This window comes from Barbatula barbatula, assembly GCF_947034865.1.
Source record: "Barbatula barbatula genome assembly, chromosome: 19".
Classification (NCBI taxonomy): Eukaryota; Metazoa; Chordata; class Actinopteri; order Cypriniformes; family Nemacheilidae; genus Barbatula; species Barbatula barbatula.
Genome location: NC_136782.1, coordinates 21,120,368 through 21,139,804, shown reverse-complemented (window position 1 = coordinate 21,139,804; position 19,437 = coordinate 21,120,368). Strand labels below are relative to the sequence as shown.

At 39.3% G+C, this 19,437-nt stretch overlaps 1 protein-coding gene across 1 annotated transcript in view; it reads right to left on the bottom strand.

The window, feature by feature from the left end:
• Nucleotides 1-19,437, bottom strand: part of urb1 (URB1 ribosome biogenesis homolog) — a 31,613-nt gene that overhangs the window by 3,452 nt on the left and 8,724 nt on the right. The window contains exons 16-39 of the mRNA XM_079481253.1: nt 18,898-19,014; nt 18,664-18,802; nt 18,406-18,576; nt 17,347-17,540; nt 16,944-17,156; nt 15,773-15,952; nt 14,891-15,156; nt 13,252-13,555; nt 12,905-13,169; nt 12,117-12,321; nt 10,947-11,124; nt 10,054-10,112; nt 9,742-9,929; nt 9,468-9,578; nt 9,324-9,387; nt 8,080-8,248; nt 7,839-7,947; nt 5,845-6,005; nt 4,475-4,586; nt 3,802-3,908; nt 3,576-3,719; nt 2,499-2,608; nt 2,222-2,419; nt 1,163-1,404 (exon numbers count right to left, since the gene is read on the bottom strand). Of these exons, the coding sequence (XP_079337379.1) occupies nt 1,163-1,404; nt 2,222-2,419; nt 2,499-2,608; nt 3,576-3,719; nt 3,802-3,908; nt 4,475-4,586; nt 5,845-6,005; nt 7,839-7,947; nt 8,080-8,248; nt 9,324-9,387; nt 9,468-9,578; nt 9,742-9,929; nt 10,054-10,112; nt 10,947-11,124; nt 12,117-12,321; nt 12,905-13,169; nt 13,252-13,555; nt 14,891-15,156; nt 15,773-15,952; nt 16,944-17,156; nt 17,347-17,540; nt 18,406-18,576; nt 18,664-18,802; nt 18,898-19,014 (4,006 nt within the window). The remainder of the gene's footprint in view (nt 1-1,162; nt 1,405-2,221; nt 2,420-2,498; nt 2,609-3,575; nt 3,720-3,801; nt 3,909-4,474; nt 4,587-5,844; nt 6,006-7,838; nt 7,948-8,079; nt 8,249-9,323; nt 9,388-9,467; nt 9,579-9,741; nt 9,930-10,053; nt 10,113-10,946; nt 11,125-12,116; nt 12,322-12,904; nt 13,170-13,251; nt 13,556-14,890; nt 15,157-15,772; nt 15,953-16,943; nt 17,157-17,346; nt 17,541-18,405; nt 18,577-18,663; nt 18,803-18,897; nt 19,015-19,437) is intronic.

Genomic DNA, 19,437 nt, shown 5'->3' with positions numbered 1-19,437 from the left:
TTTGTGTAACAGTTATCTTGGGTCTGTAAGTCCAAGGACTGCCCATCTATCTGCCTGGCGTGACATTACATCCAGTGTATGTACATGTATGTGTTTAAGGGTGAATTTGCCCAAAGATTTAATTTCTTATTTTGGGGTGAACTGCTCTTTAACAATTTTTTACTTTTCTATTTTCATACAATAAGTGAATGGCTATAGAGACTGTAAAGAAAAACAGACACGAGGATGAATAAATAATAATGTATATGACTTTTTCTGCTGTTTCTCATTTTGAGGAATGGCTCAGTGGTTTTGTTTCCATAAATTGAAAGTCAATGGGGTCTAGTGTGGTTTCTACTGTGGTCTGTAGAAGAAAGCCATACAACTCACTTTTGTCGCTTAGGCTATGTTCACATTTAGCGTCTTTCTTTAAAGCTGCCAGCTTCTTTTTTACATCATAATCCTACGGAGTAAACCTTGTTTCCGAAAAATACCACAGCGCTTTCTTAAACGCCACCGCCGCAGTCTTTTCCTGCAGCTCAGAGGGGTTTTTGAAGTTGAAAAAAGTTAAACTTTTCTGAAAAAGCGTCAAGCGCCTTTTCTCACAGCGGACCAATGACAAGCGAGTAGACCTGTAGTTTCCACAACAACATGCGAGGAAGGTGATTGGTCAAACAGGATCGAGCTCTGAGAACTCCGGAAACGCCGGCTGGAGCATAGTTTTGCATAAATTGTTCAAATTAGTTTTGTAAAGTTTAAATTTCTCTTTCAATCCCTTTTGATGGTATTTTGGTCATTTTTAGATATGCGAGCGGTTATTGCGAAGACGCTATCGGTTTATAATTCATATAGAATTCCGTAACGCTGCTAAGCATATCCGAGTTTTCCTCCGCTGCAATCTGTAACCACAACGCTGCCAGTTTTTCTTTTACTAAAAGCACACCTTTTTTTGTCAAAACAATACGGCAAATGTGAACAAGCTCTTACAGAGGCATTTTAGACAAAAGCACTGTTTTATTTCAAGTTCTTCCAAACCTTAATAAAACATTTAAACAGGTTTGAAACAACTTGAGTGTGAGTAAATGATGACAGAAGTTACATATTTGGGTGAACTATCCCTTTAAGAGTCCAATAGTCCCTCTTACCTTTTATTACAATAGCAAAAGATGACGTTACATCTTACCAAGAAGCTCTTTGACATTGTGTTTCTCGGTGAGAGTTTGAAGAGCCGACAGGAGGAAGGTGTCTCTGGCCAGAGTTCCCCAGCGCTGCAGGACACCGAGGACTTCGAAGCAAGAAGGTTTCCGTGGATGGAGTGTCAGCCAGCCAGCCTCCTTGTGAGCATTTAAAGCTGTCCCACAATGCATCAGTACAGAAGAGAGTGTGTGAAGGAATGCCTTCAGCTGAGGCGCAGCCACACCACCTCTGAGCAGCAACAGAGAAACACATAGAAAGTTTTACTAAGAAATTACAATTCTGGCTTTATTTACTTCCCTAAAAAAGACGGGGAGATTTTAATTTGTATTGCATCTTATAAATGGTTTCATCTCAACAATATAAACAAACATTACTGCTCATGCACTCTTTTGTGACCCCGACTGAACTTCCAGTACACATTCACAAACAATAGAGCGCCTGTAGATTATTTCAGATAACAAGCAAAAGAAACAGAGAAGAAGCGTTACTTGGCTAAACTTGTCTCTCAAATATTTTGAATTTAGACTGCGATACCAAGATCAACCACTAGATGTCAATGTACCGTACGCTTTCTTTAACCGTGACCGAACTACAGGACACATTCAACAAATTGTTCATCTAATCACATTAACATACAACAAAATTTAAAAAAATCGTATATTTAATACAATTATTTTACATGTAAATAGTTATACAAATTAATACTAACATAAATAAAATAAAATATAAATAGTATTATTATTAGACACTAGCCAAATACAAACCAGAAGTTAACTGGCGGTCAGGAGCGCGCGCCTATATTACTAACTATTTCTATAAACAAGCTGTTTTAGTTACTGTTCCTTGACGACTTTTATATGTTAATGACCTCTGTTATGATAAAAATGTGGTTACAGTATGTCCACACATTTGTGACATCAATACCAACGACTTGTTATTTGTAAACCACCTTTAATAAATAGTCTTGGGCTCTTATAAAAGCAGCATGAATATAAGCGTGTGAAATTACCCATTCAGGTAAGTGTTAAATGATGTCCAGTCTTACCCCAGATGTCTGATGAGCGTGAGCAGCGTGCACAGAAACTCATTGATGATTGGAAGAGGAAGACATTTGCCTGAGGTTTGTGGTTGATCTTCTGTATCGCCGCTTGCTTCTGTTTTACTCTCTTTACTACCCAAGTTAGTGAACCACAGCGTCTGGAGCAGCTCAATGACACAACTCAATAACCTGCTGTCAATGTACCTGCGGGAGTACAATAACTACATTTAGCTTCTAGACGCTAAGAAGATAAAATATATAAATGTGCAAAATCCCTGCCCACCTCTTTCCTATCAGCTGTAATATCCATGTTAAGACTCCATGGGCCTTGATGAGGTCATAAGCAGCTCTGGTGATATGAGCCGTCTGGTGCAAAACGTTCACAATCTGAATCTAGAACGGCAGAGGAGAAAACTGTCAAATCAAACAGGCAATTTCTTACAGCAATCATGTCCGAATCCCCTTTTGCTAGTTTAACGACGGGGGAAATGATGGACGACCCCAGCACGTGGTCTAAAAGGGTTGTTCCTATCTTATCAATGAGTAATGGGTGTGTTTTGGTGCAGTAAACCGATCAGGTCTAGTCCCACGCGTACAATGGTATTTTTTCCTTCTCCGTTTAACAAAATAAATCGCATCCACACGAAAACGCAAAAACCCACCATAAAGCGCTGTCAAAATCATGCCACACCAACAGGTGGCGATATAACCCTAACCATTAAGCTGTGTTGGCCAATCAGAAGCCTGGAATCTGACGTCAAACAAAGAAGATAGCGGCACGCATTCCAACGCCATCTCAGTTTTCACAGTGTAAACAACAACTACAAATCTTGACACTTGGATGAGTTTGGTTTCATTAAACGAGTACTGCATTTGCGTGTGGACAGAGTCTCATCTCCCATTCCCATTAAGAGCCAGTTGCGCTCATGCCATGACGAATTCGCTATTTAGACAGCGTAATTAGCAAGAGCAAAGAATGCAGATTATTATTGTGTACATAAAGAGCAAAACCCGCTTTATTCACGCTTTATTGTGTACGTGCGTTCTGGTAACGCACTCTTAAAATATCCAAAATAATACGTCTATTTATATACAAGTCTATTTAAGCGCCAACAATCTGCGTGAACACACCCTTTTCAGACCAGCTGGACAATGGCCGCATAAATGGACACAAATGCCTTTTCATATTGAAATGACGACTGCGTCGGGTTGAAACTAGCAAAGTCGCGCAGGGTATATTATGGGGCCCTAAGAATTTAAAGCATATTTGGATGATGACGGGGTTCCCATGACAAAACCTTATTACCAATGTGACAAACAGTGAGATTTTGCGGTTAAATATATATTTGCACGTGCGTACCTGAGAGGACTGATCCGAGAGCGGACTGCTTCCAAATCCCAGGAGAGTCTGATAGACATTCTGCTTCTCGCAGAGCTCGTAGCATAACTTATCTCTTATTCCTTCCTCCAACACGCTCAAAACCCATTCACGCTCCAGTTTGTGCTGGACAGAGATCAAACAAAAACTCTATAAACATGAGCAGCTTTGTCATTTCAGTTATAGTAGATTTCTGAAACGTTGGTACCTCTATATCAAAGCTGTAAAAGAGTTTGAAGAAGTCAGGGACTTTCTTCAGGTCCAGAAACTGATTCCTCAGAAGAAACCGGGTTGTCACCAAATACATGTGTTCCTCTTCGAAGAAAGGTTAAAGTTCAGGGTTTAGGCAAACTTATACAGAACTAGAGTCACTTTTTGTGATTTACTGTTTTCTATGCAAAATCATTCAACAAAATGAACATTCTGTGAAAATATAACCTTAATATCTTTAGTATTGACGGAGTAAGGCAATGAATTATATGTTAAGGAATCCAACTTCGGGTATTTTTATATATAAAATAATATAATGTCGTATCAAAATCTGTAATGTCAAAGTTGTCTTAAGTAATGTATCTTGAAATCTATAATGTTATGTATCATAGCCATACAGTTTACCTATCTGGAACCTTTTTATTTATCTATTTTATTTATCTTTGAGCATCTGTGATGCGTCTTATGTGATCTTACCCATGATTTCATAGACGGGGTAAAACATTACAAAGTAGATTTGACCAAACCGTTGTCATTTAAAACATGAAAATTGTTACACAACCTTTAAGGATAAAAGCAACATTGAGCTTTGAAATGCCATGCATTAAGTAAATAAATCACAGCTGTCGTACTACAAGATATTACAGCGGTCTTGCTTTCTGAACACTCACCAGGTCTCAAGATTTGCTGAGCAACTTTGGCAATGTACGTCACGTGCACAAATGGCACCCGGATGTTTTGCTTTTGGATTCCATTCTTGACTGTGTCGAGCAAGTACAGGAGCTGGATATTTAACATACGAGATTAAAGTGAGAAGACAGTTTAAAGTAATACCCAGCAAACACAGAACGTTCTGATGACGTTGCCATTCGTCTTCATTTGGTCACGTGACATTACTGTGTGACCACGTTCTGATGACGTCTTGGCAACTTGCCATTTCTTACAATCTTTGCTAACGTTCAATAAAAGTCACGTCCTCAAATGATCTCGTAAATGAATCCCATGGAGAACGTGATGTACTGGTCTTCCGATAACATGGACACTTGTTAATAGATTAATTCATTTGGTCATTTCTATTTATTGTGTTATTAAATGGAAAATTTGAGTACAATCTGTTATATTGTCAAAAACGAATGCTAATAATTTGATCTTAAACTGAAGTTTAATAAAATGCAACAATTAAAACCGTTTCTTTTTATTAACTTGCGTATCCAGCACTCGCATTTCTGTTCCGCGTCATTTAAACATTAACAGTCATTTACTTACTTATTTACTTTAGCGGTATATTAATATTCTTTCTTTATACCTTACAGATGTGACGTGAGAGTAAACGTATATTTTTGTGATCTTCGATGGATTTGGCGCGTTTAAATGACCGGACCCTGATGTTTGTGAGCGTGACGGAGAAGCTTTTGAATGTTGTTTCTATAAAACAGACATTCCGCTAAACTTGTGGTGAGGCAAGAATAAAATGTGAAGCTTAAAGATAACGTTTAATAATCTCTTTCAATCAATATCTGCTTTAACTCCTCTGTATTGTCTTTGATTATTTCTGTCATTTACTTTAGTATCATAATAAAATGCTGATGTACAGTGCTGTGTTCGGTTTAAATAATCGTTATTCTTTGTATCGTACATTTTTTAGTGGAAAATTATTCAAATCTTTTACGGAGAGATTAAATCACAAATTAATTTAATCCTCCGTGTGAGGGACGATGTGTTTACATAAAATGATAAAAACGATTTGAACCGTTTGGTCGTTGAGACGTACTTTATGTTATATGGTCCGATCCATCACGTCCCGGCAATGTCAAATGTTACGTCGTCACGATGAATATGGGAATCACAAAGTTACATCCCTGGTACGTTTTGGCAATAATACGGTCCGGACAAGGTACATCGTCACAACGCATCTGTGTTAGCTGGGTAGCTACTAGATTTCTAGCTCTAAATAGTCACAAAGGAGTTTGAACATTACACAGTAATCAAAGCACTGACAAAGACACGTATAAAAGACAACTTCTCATCTCTTTCTCTTTACCTGTCTCTTCTCTCGGAAGCGAGCTCCCTCCAGATGTTGGTGAAAGGAGCCCAGTATTTGGTACGCTGCGGCCCTCACTTTACAGTCATAACTGCTCAGGGCCGCCACCGTAACACCCAAAGCGTGACTCGTCACAAATTTCTGACAGTCCACCTCACATTCTGTTAAAAGAGAGAAATGGAGAACCGGTCAATGTTACTAAACTACAAGCATGAAGATAATGCATTGCATTTACCCGCAACTACTGAATATTTCTTTCAATTCGCTCACTCGTTCACTCTATATAGCCAATGCTAAATAGTCCACGATATGTGGAAGAAGTGAATGAAAATGAGTGAAGGATTTCAGACACTGACATAATATACCTTGCGTCTGACAATAGTCTCACATACATTTTTCATATTGCTTATATACACCTGGGTAGCTTTATAGATCGTAATGTAAAAAAGTGAACTTCACCTCATTTGTCATGTTTATTGTAATAGTTTATAATAAAGAGAACGAGAATTGTCATTTTCTTCAGTCTTTCCTGGATAATGTTTTCAAGTGCACCACCACATGACACGTACGGTGCGGCAGCTAATCATTTACATTAAGGCATTTGGCAGACGCTTATAGCCACAGCGACTTACATTGCATTATCCTATACATTTATAAATAGGTATCTGCAATCCCCTGAGATCAAACACACAACCTCGCGCTGTTAACACAATGCTCTTACCCCTGAGATACAGGAAAGCTACAGGAATCACATGACTGTTATGATTTTAATAAAAGTCAATACATTGCCCTCGTCTCGCCATCCCAACGCTCCGAGTCGTAATCAAACATATGATCTTGATTTGTCTATGTTTTCTAAGATTTGCACCATGCTAATAGAAAGGATGCGTGTCCATGGGAGGAAAAGCGCTTGCGTGTCTGACGTTTTGGTTTGGGTTTTGAAACATGCAGGATTGAGAAAATAAAGTGCGGGACTGATGTTAAAAGAGTTATTAAGAAAGATAAAGTGCAGGACCTGAATAATGCTCAAAAAGCCTCGCGGCTCCTGATGACATATTCATGTATAATGAAGCAAATCGATCGCGATCGGTCTCGAAAACAATTATTTAATATCACCTGGAAACTTCGGACGGATACCAAAGTCAGTGTTTCCCCAAACCATTCCCTTACCCCCCCAGCCACCCTTGAAAGTCAAGTACATTTGATTTTCTCTTGTGATCTGCTGCTATATAGAAGTCATTTCCTATAGAAAATATCTTTACCTTGTTCTCTTATTAAACAAACCAAATAGCATTATGGCATTTATCTTATTTACGCGGCATTTACAACGTTCCCAGGTTGGTAAAAATGGCCACTTTGCTTCTGCTCCGAGTCCAAGTACAGTAATATCTTTATTTAGCACCAAACGTGCTCCATTTTAACTCTTTCCGCTCCGCGAGCGCTGCTTATCCCGCCAAAGACGCGTCTCTTATAAAGACCTGCAGACATCGAAAGCAAGTCAATAAATGGACAATTGAGTAAACGATGACGCATTAGAAGCCTAATAAAGTGTTTTTAGCGCTCAGTCAGTTTACTGTTTGCTATCTAGGTTTGTGATATATATACAAAACCTTAACGTCTCGCATCTACATTTACATTATTAATAATATTAATAGCATTAATGATCAGCACGTAATGAGCATCTCATAATAAATCATGTTTAAATCTGATATTACTTAGTTCTAGTATGAATGGCATTAAGGTTACTTGTAAGTAACTTTGTAAGTACTTCTGCTCATGATAACATAAATGGCCTGATAAAACATTCGATATGAACTTTTTACATACAGATTTGACCAGGCTCAATTGATTCAATATTATTTATTTTGTACAGTATTGTCTGGACCTCCGCCACAAATACCGATAAAAACCTGGGGCGATTTTTTTAAAATAGCTCTTGCGTTGGTTGCACGTAGGTGCGCACAGTTTTGTGAAACCGTGTCGCGTCAGGTTACCTGGACGAAGAATAAAGCTGAAGAGAGGCAGGAGGAAGCAGGGGTCATACAGACATGATGTATCTACTGAATGTTTGCCCTTCGGTGTGTAGAATACGTCTTTGCCCTCCTGTAGGAAACAGTGTACAATTCATTTTTTGATTTTAATACCTTTATTGAAATACATCAGTAATAGAATGTGATTCTTAGGATCAGCGCATTGAAATGCTGTTGGATGGATCATTTAATAAGCTGTGAATACCTGAGGGATAATATATCGCTGCTGTGGGAAGTGTGCGATGGTGTTTATCATTTTCTCTGTGGAAAGCAGTGACATGAGCTGCTCTGAGCTGGGCTTCTGCCACAGAGACGGACCCAGACTCTTCCGGGCTTTATGATGCTCCACCGCGGCAGGACCCCACAATACAAACCTGATAAGAAAAAACACGCATTCATACTTATTCAAAACATTTTGATTTAAGTGGGATAAGGTCAAATTCGACCCTGCCTATGAAAATCCAGCTAGTGGTTTTTGTGATTTACGGTTTCCTACATACAGTGGTGTAAAGTGAAAATGGTCAAAGATTGAAATCATAGTGAAATGAATTACAGATATACTCCTAATTTCATATTTAGATTCTGAGACTTTGGACTGGACTTCACAGACAGGGCTGGGTAAACATATAGATTCTTCCATCTTAATAGATCTTCCATTTAAAGAAACCATATGGATTCGGGGAATCTCCGTCCAGTGTGTGGCGCCCATTATTCAAGTTGACTTTTTATTTCTTAAGTTTTTCATGATTTCACTGTTGCATTTTTTTGTACGGTAATGTTTGGATACTGGTAATTCAAAACAGTTGTGGGCTATAGTATTAACGTGAATGTGTATTTCCTTTATTTAGCTGAATAGTGGGGTTTCAGCTATATATTTAAATATAGATTCAATGTCTGCAAAACGAATATTTTAAAAGGAAATACGATGCGAAATCAAATAGGATTGAAACCATATAAATTGAAATAGCTATATCGGTATCGGACGATAAATGGGCATTTTTAAAGTTATCGGGCGATGATAACATTTGGGCCGATATATTGTAGCTGATAAATCATAAATAATTTCTTCTGGTTAAATGTCTTCAGGTTCACGCTGCTCACAGTTAAAATACAGTACCGTCTTTCTGTCAAGATTCACTTATGAATGTGTACGTTACAGGAACAAAAGCATATTGTTTGAATCAGACTTGAGATCTGTTAGACTCGTGGCTGTTAAGAAAATGTTTCTGGGTTGTTCGGGAAGAACATCGATCATTTGTTTTTGCTGAATAAAACATATACCAGTGTAAACTAGAGTAAAGTAAGCTTGATATATCGGCCGATATATCGGTTATCGTCTTCCAATGTTACAGAATTATCGGTTATCGACGAAAATTGACATATTGTTCATCCCTTATATAAATAGAATCGCCAAAATGGCCTTTTTCAGTGAAATGTGCAGAAACGTACTGAAACTCTGTCAGGCTAATGTTGTTCTTCTCGTATTCCTGGAGCAGAAGCAAAATCGTCTGATCTGTGAAGTCATTGAAAAGAAACCGTTAAACGTTCATTCACGAGCCATGTGAACCGTGTCAAATGAAAGGAAATGTTTACCTGTGGTGCTCAGCGATGCTCCGTACGCGCCGAGAATCACCAGGAAGTGACTGCTGTTACACACTTCAGGACATTTTCTCACCAGAGCGAACAGAAGAGATATCAATGCGTCTGCAAATGAAAATACTTCGGGTTTTAATAGAGAGCGTTTCTTACCACCATTTGTTACCAAGAAGGGTGCAAAGGCCGACATCGGTGCTGAATTATTATCAGTATGAAAGTATTCTCATTTATGCTACTTGGCTTACAGCCATTCTTGTAGGTCTTTCTTTACCTTTAGACGAATGGAGACCGTCACCGTCTTGTGTGGAAAGCATTGTGGACAAGAACTGAGAGTGGCTGGTGGTCATCAAATGAATGGTGGCCAAGGGCATCAACTCTTTAAGGCTCTCCGGTGTCCCATACATGATCTCCAACAAGTGGTTCAGGGTCTTCAGAAAAACAGGATCAAGGTACCGATACCTGCACATGGAATTGACCAGATTTATGTCAACGGAGTAGTAAACACCATTAGCTACACATGCTGCTTTCGAAGGACTATATTTAAATCCTATGCTTCACAACATTAGAAATAAAAAACACTTGCTTTAGACCGGACTTGACAAAGTTATTCCAATATGATGCAGCAACTGTTTCTGGAAGGATCTGTAATGATAAAGCCAACATCAGGTAACGGTACAAAACAAACACTGCAGACAAAAAGTGAAAGTTATTGAATTACAGGTAATAAATACGGAAAACGTGGCTTAACTGGTGTAAACAAACGATTCATCGCATCCAGAATAAAAGTTTGTGTTTATATAATATATGTCTGTGTACACATACACGTCTACATATTTAGGAAATATTTTTATGCATTTATTTACCAATGATATTAATTATATTGAAATGTTTGGTAATACGTAAATGTAAATGTTGATGCAAAACATGCCTTTAGCAAACATTAAATGTAACCAACCACCCTTTACGCTAATGTTGTAAAAGTCCAATGCCCATAATTGATAAACATTGACAAAAATATTCATAATTTGCTCACAAGTTGACTATTCTTCACTGATTTTTAAAGATGTGTAATTAGGGTTAATTCAGGTCATTTGTAACACATATTTACAATCAAGATGACTACTCATAAAGTAACTAATATACTAGTTTATAAACATTTACAATCGACGAATAGTTTCCACTTTAGATTAAGTACTGCAAAAACGTGAACAAATATTACTAAATAATATGCTAAAATGTCTACACAACAAACAAACAACATTTACGGACTGTGAATATGAATTAATGAATTATTTGTTAAATTAATAGTTTGTGAGGTACGTAAAATTACCAAGCAAGTTCTTAACAACATTTGTAAATGTAAGTTTTTTTCAGTACATATAAAATAAACTTGAAAACATTGTATAATTTCAATGTTAAAATATTTTGTAGGTTTTTAAAAAGATCAGGCCCTGTGGCCGGAATGCTTGGACGCACCATGAGTGACTGAAGTCGTTTCAACATGGCTTCTTCTTGTTGGGCTTGTGGGTTTTTCTGCTCTTTGTATACAGCAGTGAGCCAGTGAAAGACAGCAGTGAGCAGAGATTTCCTCCACTGAGACCACAGATCTGAACTCTCAGACAGATTTACACTCACAGAGTCCGCCACCTTCCACCTGAAACAATTGCAGAATACACAATGTTTGAACACTACAAGACAAAAGCCCTTTACCTATCATTCCTAATGTTGTATTGATTTACAATTACACATTTGGCAGATGCTTTTATCCAAAGAGATTTACATTGCATTATCCTATACATTTGTTTCTAAGTATGTGCAATGGCCTGGGATAGAACCCATGACCTTAGCGTTGTTAACACCTTGCTCTTACAACTGAGCTATATTCTTTTTTGCATTACTGAAATGTGATTACATGTTTTATTTACATAAACCATTTCATCTATATCTACATCTACAAAAGGCTGAAAACATTAGAATTCAATTTGATTGACTAAGCGCTTTTTACAATGTTCCACTGTTTCAAAGCAGCTTTGCACGAAGAAAAACAGAAAAGAAAAAAAAATACAATTCAGTACGTTACAGAAAGAGTAAAGGTCATTGCACATACAGTCCGACATTTCGGTATACGTTTTTCATATTTGGAGCTCGTTTTGAACGATGTTTCTGAATTGTCCAGACGCCTCTCAAAATGCTCGCTTCGGAGGTGGAAAACGCAGAAAAGCGAATTTCTTTGCGAATATATCGGAGGCAGTGTGTAAATGGGATTGACAAAAAGTGAGGTCATATTTACTTTTTAACTTGCGGAAGTTTCGGACGCAAATTTCAGACTCATGGCCTTAAGACAATTCTAGTAAGCAACGTTAATGGAGTTTACAGATCTCAAGCTAATCTAATATCAGCAGTCTCCCGGTGAGCATCACGTCCCGGTCAACACGTCCCAGTAGTGAGGAACCCAAACTTCAACGATAAATAAATGGATAAAAAAAATGTCTCAGCCGGGAGGGCCAGATCTCCTCTGACACGTCACAGCTGCACCTAAATGTTTTTATATGTGTTTTGGGTAAATCTAGGGTGAATTTAGGTGCCTGTTTAAAAAAAGTATCCATGAATACACCCAACAGTGTGTGAAGAATATTATAAGTGTACCTTTCATTACTGTCCGGTTTTTGAAGGATAGCAGGCAGATCGCTCATTAAGCGGTCGAGGTCAGAGTTCGCAGCTGTCAGTCGGATGAGGTTGGAGAGGACGTCCACCTGAAGACCTGTGGACACCTCAACTTCTCCATCCTGCACGGCGCTCCACAGCTCAGAGAAGAACGCTTTCTTCAGAGCCTTCAGGACTGATCTCTGAACTAGACAACAAAACGTCAAGGAATCAGTATTTTACATGTCAATGAAACTGCAACCATTCACCCCTATGTACCAGTTCCCATGCTATGAAAGTGAATGAGGACTTAGTACCTATGCACGAGCATAAACTGAACTTAAGCCGTAGCCTAGCAGATCCGGATACCCTACGCCGTAGCCTGACGTGCACCTCTCCAAAAATGAAAACACGTCAACTCAACATCCTACGTGAACCGCATGCGCTGTGATTGGTTTGTTTGAGAACCCTCCCTCAGGTAAAAAAACTTGGATAATTAATTCGGAAAATGAAGATTTTGCTGAGTAAAATAATTGTTGTTCTGTATTTAACATCTCAAGCTGCAACAAAAGTTTACTTGCCAGCTTTCACTGCTAATGCTTCTCAAATAAGCTGCTTCGTCGCAGGGAGTTAAATCCTCATTTACTTTTCAAATGAAAAAGAAGGTTTAGGATATGCAAGGACAATTCCAAATTCACCTTCTGTGTTTTACAAACTCAGGTTTTTATAGTTTTAAGGTTTACTAATTCATGTAAAATTCAATCTTGAAAAAAGCAAGCAGCAGTACTGACTGTCTTTGGGTCGGGAAGGATCATCTACGGTGGCTCTCTGAAGGTAGGCATGGAGCAGACGCAGAAAGCCATGTGACCTCTGGATGGTGACCTGTGACAGGTTTGATGGTTCCAGGCACCAGAGCTCAAAGCTGAGGACGTGTGTGGAGCTGTTCTGCAGAAGAAGAACGCCAATGGCCCGGGCCGAAGGACTGTCTCGCTGGATGCAGTGCTGGAGAACATCGGTCTGAATCAGTTTCACACTGCCCGGCTCCCGAGACAACACCTAAAGGGAAGACATTTCACGATCACATTGACAAAACATCACACAGTGGTAACTTTGAAAAAAAGTCAATAAAGTCACGCACCCGCAACAGGAAGTCCTCAAGCTGAACACACTGGCAGGACGTGAGGAGAGCGGCCAGACCCTGCAGGTGAGCCTGTGACAGAGCAATAGAGCTGCTGTGCTCTTCAGAGAGCCGATTCACATCATCCGTGAGGAGTTTCAAAACCACACGACCATACACGCTCAGCTCGCTCTCAGCAGCCACCAGACACTCCTGAGGGAGCAGCAGAAGACGGGACACCACCTCCTTCAAACTGGATGAGTCCAAGTACTGGTGCAGAGCCAGGAGAACTCGAACAGAGGGGGATTCCTTTTTTGGACACTTTCTGAAATGTAAAACACAGTTTTTTTTTGTGAAATTATTATTGGTCACTACCAAGACTACAACCTTGTCCATTAAAGCGGCAACCTGTAACTGTCGCTGCCCTCTATCACCATCGCTGTGTAAATCCTGCGAACTTAGACGCCATCTACATGGAGACGCGTAAAGATTTTGTTTTTCGTATCTGCGTTTCGTCCACACAGATCCAGCGTTGTGCGAGCCTGAAACCGTTATTATCTTTAAACCGGGTCCAAGAGTGACCCTTGAGTTTTTGCGTGTACAGCTGATCCATGTATTTTCGGTAACGATGATGTCATCACAAAAAACGCACAAAGTTTATGTACATGCTCCAAAACCATTTTGGCAAAATGTATGTGATTTTATCACAAGAAACATTGATAACCAGTTTATGTTGTTTTGGAAACATATTTTATTTGGTCTTTGGGAGAACAGTAGAATCAAGCACAGTCAGGTTTATATAATTAATTTTATTCTTTTAATGGCAAAATTTTATGTTCACAAATGTAAATTTTTTACTTCATTCAACAAAGAAACTGAACTGTATATTGATTCAATCCGGTTTTCTATGAAGCAAAAAGCAATTAAAACATTAAAAATTTGTAAATTCTTTAATATCTTCATATAAAATGTACACTAGGGGGTTAATGTTAATTTAAGTTATATTTATATGTTGTATTTCACTGTATGCACGAATGTATGTAAAGATTTTTTCTTGTTGTTAATAAAAAAAAAAAAAAAAAATGTACATGCTCCAAATCATCTTCTCCGTTTTAAGTACATACAAAAAATGGAGTTTCACGTGTACGCTAGGGCTGCACGATTTATCGCAATTCCCATTTAATTAACGATTAAATCGATGTGGTAATCGTGATCGTGAAATCGCCAAGACTGCGATTATGTTTTTTGCACAGCTTGTTCGTGAAGCACGGCTCTGTGATCAGCGGGACATGCTAATCCATCTGAAAGCACTTTGTGTTTGAGTTGCTTATAATGTGCATTTAAAAAAGCAACACCCGTCAAACATCGTCATAAATATACTTTAATATCATGACAATACCTGAGGATGCTTGTAAAACAGAGATGTCAGATGCAGATAGGAAGCTTCTGTGGCGCATTGGAGTCTGGCTTTCGGATGTACCTGCATACGCATTTAACCATACTTCATTGACAAACCGCGCATTAAAAATGTATATCGCAGCAAACCGCCAAATCACGTGACGTTTCTTTTCGATTAATCGTGCGCACTAGTGTACGCAGATATTTCTTGAGACGATGCCTTGAAAAGGAAATAAAGATCATTTTATGCTATGCTACTCACTTGTTTCCCTTCTCTTGCAGTTCTTTGAGTACGGCTCTGTGAGCCGCCGTCAGATACGTGCTGATGATGTCTAACGCCTCCAGATCTCTGAGGGTGGCGGCACTGGACTCCAGCAGGGCGAGCGTGCTCACCGTGAGACAACCACACAGCTGCTTTAACCTCACGGGATTCAGCGTGTGCGCTGGTAATGCGCTCAACTCCAGAGCCAAAAACCACTGCTCCACAGCCGGGTGTTTAAACACTGATCTGAGAACAGTCCGCAGGATCTGGAGAAAAGTAAGAACAATGGTAATGACCATGATGCTTGAGCCAATGTTACCGTGTCAGCCAGTGACACACTTTTGGGGAAAACAACCTGTGATTGGTTTAGGATTGTGTTTGCGTTTTAAGTTGGGAAAATGTCCTTAACACCGAATAAAATTACAAACATCAGGGATTTAAATGAATAATAAGAAAGAAATTCACAGCCAATGAAGGATTGAAAGGTTAAAGGATCGTAAGTTCACCCAAAGGACCATTTTAACTATTTTTAATGGACAGTCCACCCAAAAGTAAAAAATTCGGTCATCATTTACTCACCCTCAAGGTCATTTTGTGAACAAGGAGAGAGATATTTGGACTCAATTTCTTTCATCCCCACATTTCAAGATGAACCACTTGCCATTTATTCAGCAAATAAAAGGACTTTCGGTCTCCCACACAAAACATTGATAAAGCTTCAAGTTAAAAAGTGTAAGTTGCAAAGGGAAAGATCATGTCAATAATTGTCCTTTTCCCCAACCAACCACCAATGTTTTTTATAATGATAGCATTTTCACTTTTGGTTGAACTATTCCTTTACAAGCAAACAAAGAATATCGCTGGAGTATAAATCAGACGTACCTGTTCCTTGTCAAGGTTTTGAGCAGGTAAGAGATCTGTATCAAGGAACAGGTCTCCGTCCTCAGGCGTTTCTTTAGCATCCGGTCGAGTCGGCTGTTCTGAGATCAGCAGTTTCAGTATGAGAGAGTTCAGCACGGTCATCAGACGGCCCAACACCTCTGATGCCATGGCCTTACCAAGCTGTAAATGTAGGAAAAAAAACACTCTACATGATCAAATATACAGCATTTACATCTTTTATCCATCCGAGACCCTCCAAACACCATGCACATGAAAAACATTTCAATTAAAAATATAAATATCTCCAACCAGTGAATCTCATCACTGAATATCATTCTCGTATTCAGTAAAAATGCTGGAATGAAGTAGATATTGTTCTTATTTGACTTAAATTTCAAACAATAACTACAATTCTGCCATTATTTAGTGTAATGGTACGGAGATAAAGAGGACTGGGGCTAAATCTAGTCCATACAACCTAGTAATACACACATCTTCTGAGATCACAGCTTTAAATAGTTAGTTTTTAATGCACTTAAGTACTTAATGCAAAATAAACAAACGGGAGACTGCTGACATTAGATATTATTTATATTTACTCTGTGTTTATATAACAAGTTCTATTATTCATGTACTGTGTTTTACCATTTTAGTGTTTTTCTTACTTTCTTATTGTCTCCTGTAAAGCTGCTTTGGAACAATGCACATTGTGAAAAGCGCTCTATAAATAAAATGTAATTGCATTGAATTTTATTGGATCGTTTCTCACTTGACGCTACGATATGACCCGTAATATAGTGCACCATATATCTGGCGTGGTAATTGACAAAAACAAATTCATTGTAAAACAACCTGTAAAAATAATCAAGTTTTCAAGTTTTCAATCAAGTTAGAATTGTTTTTAATATTATTATGTTTAATGGTTAACTTAACTTTTTTAAAGCCGGACGCACAGCCTCGCAAAGTATACTGCTTTTGACTCACTGAATACTTCGTATACACGGCAGGGCTGTGCAATTCATCGAAAATTAATCGTAGTCGTCAATTTTGGCCTCATCAAATACGTCTACTATTTTAATGACGAAATTGGCATCACGCACTATACGCCGTCTCTCGCGTGATCGTAGAAGGGTTCTCAGAAAAACACAAGACATCCTTAAAGGCTAAATACCGAATTAAAATTGACCACGTAGGTTCTGATGTAGAGTAGCACTTGATTGACCGCCACTGGAAACTGGTACAGATCCAAGGTCTCCAAAGCTTCCCGTACGGCATCTTTAAAATCCTCCTGCAGGAAAGCATCGGGTCCTTCGCTATAGGACGCCTTCAGCAGAGCGCTCAGACCAACATCTGCCGGACCCTCTGTGATTTCTGCATTGATAAACTGTGAGAAAAGAACCGAGTTGAGACTTTGAAAACGTATCTTATTTGGGCCAATAGTTATATAGCATGTTTACACTGACGATAACAACAAACTAATATGCATGCGGTGAGCAAATAAGCATGGAAAGAATTGACATCCACTTCACATATACAAGTAAGAGCGAGGAAGTTGTATTTCAATACGAACTAACCAGCTTGTCTTGTGTTTGTTGGGGAAGCCATTGTGAGTAGTAATGGTGGAAAGTGACAAGAGAAGGATGTGGTGAAGCGTCTGATGTGTTCAACTCTTTATCATAGTGCTGGAGGGTCAGACACAGAGCCAGCGGGTCCCTCTGACAGTGCAGAACATCACACAGAACGCCACTCATGTACTCGTACACCACACCTGCAGAGACAGCCCAAAAATCATTCATATCGGTGCTAGGACAACAAAATACGATTGGAAAAATAAGGATGAGATTGTTGAGGAGACAGGCTATAGTATATACATCAACGGGCGTCAGGGACGACTTATTTTTGTATGCAAACCCCCGACTTTCAGATTTTAGGACTTGCGGTTCCATCGCACCCAAGTCTATGGGTTCTTTGGATGGGTTTTTGGTAAATCGCCTGAAATAAGGTCTGTGGTTAACAAAACCTCCATATATTTTCACGTTTTAATCTATGACACACCAGTTATAACCCGCTTGAGATTTGTTAAACCATTTTTGTGTCTTTAAAACAGCGGTTGCTAACAAGTTGCTAAAAGCAACTACTTCCTTTGGCGGGACGTTAGACGTCATCGCGCATATAAAGCTCACGAATAATGTGCACAAATCAAAAAAAATATTGGGGATTTATTCTGGTAATTGCTTATCAGGGAACACGTTTTAAATAAAGTTTGAAAGAGTTGTTGGAGGCTTGCTGACGTTGATATCGAGCGACATAAAAGCCACAATAAGTAGATTTGTACCGCTAGATGGCGCACTTTTTAAAACAACAAAAAGCGAATCTAAATGACGTTATGTAGGAGAGTGGAATTATGGGACGTTAACGAGGTAATGAATGAATCAGCTTGCAAGAAAGTGGAGTTTAATGCTACGTATGCTGTATACGGTGGTTATACAGATGCTTTATAACCCCTTCCTCATGCTGGACACGGCCACACTAATAAATGAGCCCACCTTGCGTCGTATGCTTGTTGCCAAATGTGTCTGGATATTGCGTCCAATATCCTTCTGTCTAATGCCAGTTTTGTATTACAATATTACCTTTCTTATGTTTGAAACTGGCTGGCAGATTGTTGCGAGCCTCAAGCACAGCAGGCACAATGACACTGAATGGGAAAGTCTGGAGGATAAGGTCGTCGGTGAGGGACGGTCCGATCTCTCCGATGTCCCCTTCACCGCCCTCCAAAATAACATCAACCATATCCAGCACATCTAAAGCAAAGTAGAAAACAAAGTGTAAGATGTTTAATCAAACAACACGTTAGACGTGCCTTTCCAAAACTAACGTGTAAGGCTAACCGTCAATGTGTGATATGGGGATGCTAGCTTCATCTCCCTCTTGGCCGCTCAGGTTTGCCTGCAGGTACGCTGCCTCCTGGACCATACCTGCGGCTTTTTCAGTGTAAACGTGTTGGTTACACACCACTCGAACCAGAGCCTGTCACCAAACACATTTAGACATGTTCATTCCTGTTCATTCAAGTTTCATTTTTCGATCGCAAGAACTAGAGCATTGAGAAGTTAGAGTCGTACATGATCTAAAAACTGAATGACGGTCTCGTGCTGTGAGGGGTCCAGCTGGACCAGACGATCCAACCATAGCTCCAGCTCTTTCCATGTGTGCTCGAATACGCCGCTGTCTCTCAACACCTGGATAACAAAGCAGATCGATTCTCATGAATGCATTGCTATTCATGCAACGTATAAAAAGGCTTTCTTAAAGTGGAGGCAGCATGCCATTTCATGCATTCTGAGTTCTTTACACCTTGTTAAACGTGCTGGCTTCTTCAGCTTAACGTGGTCAAAAAACAAGTTGAACATATGACGTAGCATTTCTGTGCTCGATTCACTTGTACAGGTTTCGCAAAGTTTTTTCTAACATGGATTCCCGTTTCTTCACCAGGGTTCTCAGTCCCTCGTTGGAAAAGCACGCCGCCGCGTCACCCAGCGAGCGAAAGAGCACGCCCATCAATTTCGCTTCACTCGGCTGACAGAAGTTTACATGTGTTGGTTTGTTGGCTGCATTTGGGTGATGAATGTTATATGAACGGTGGATATAACGCTGGATTTGGA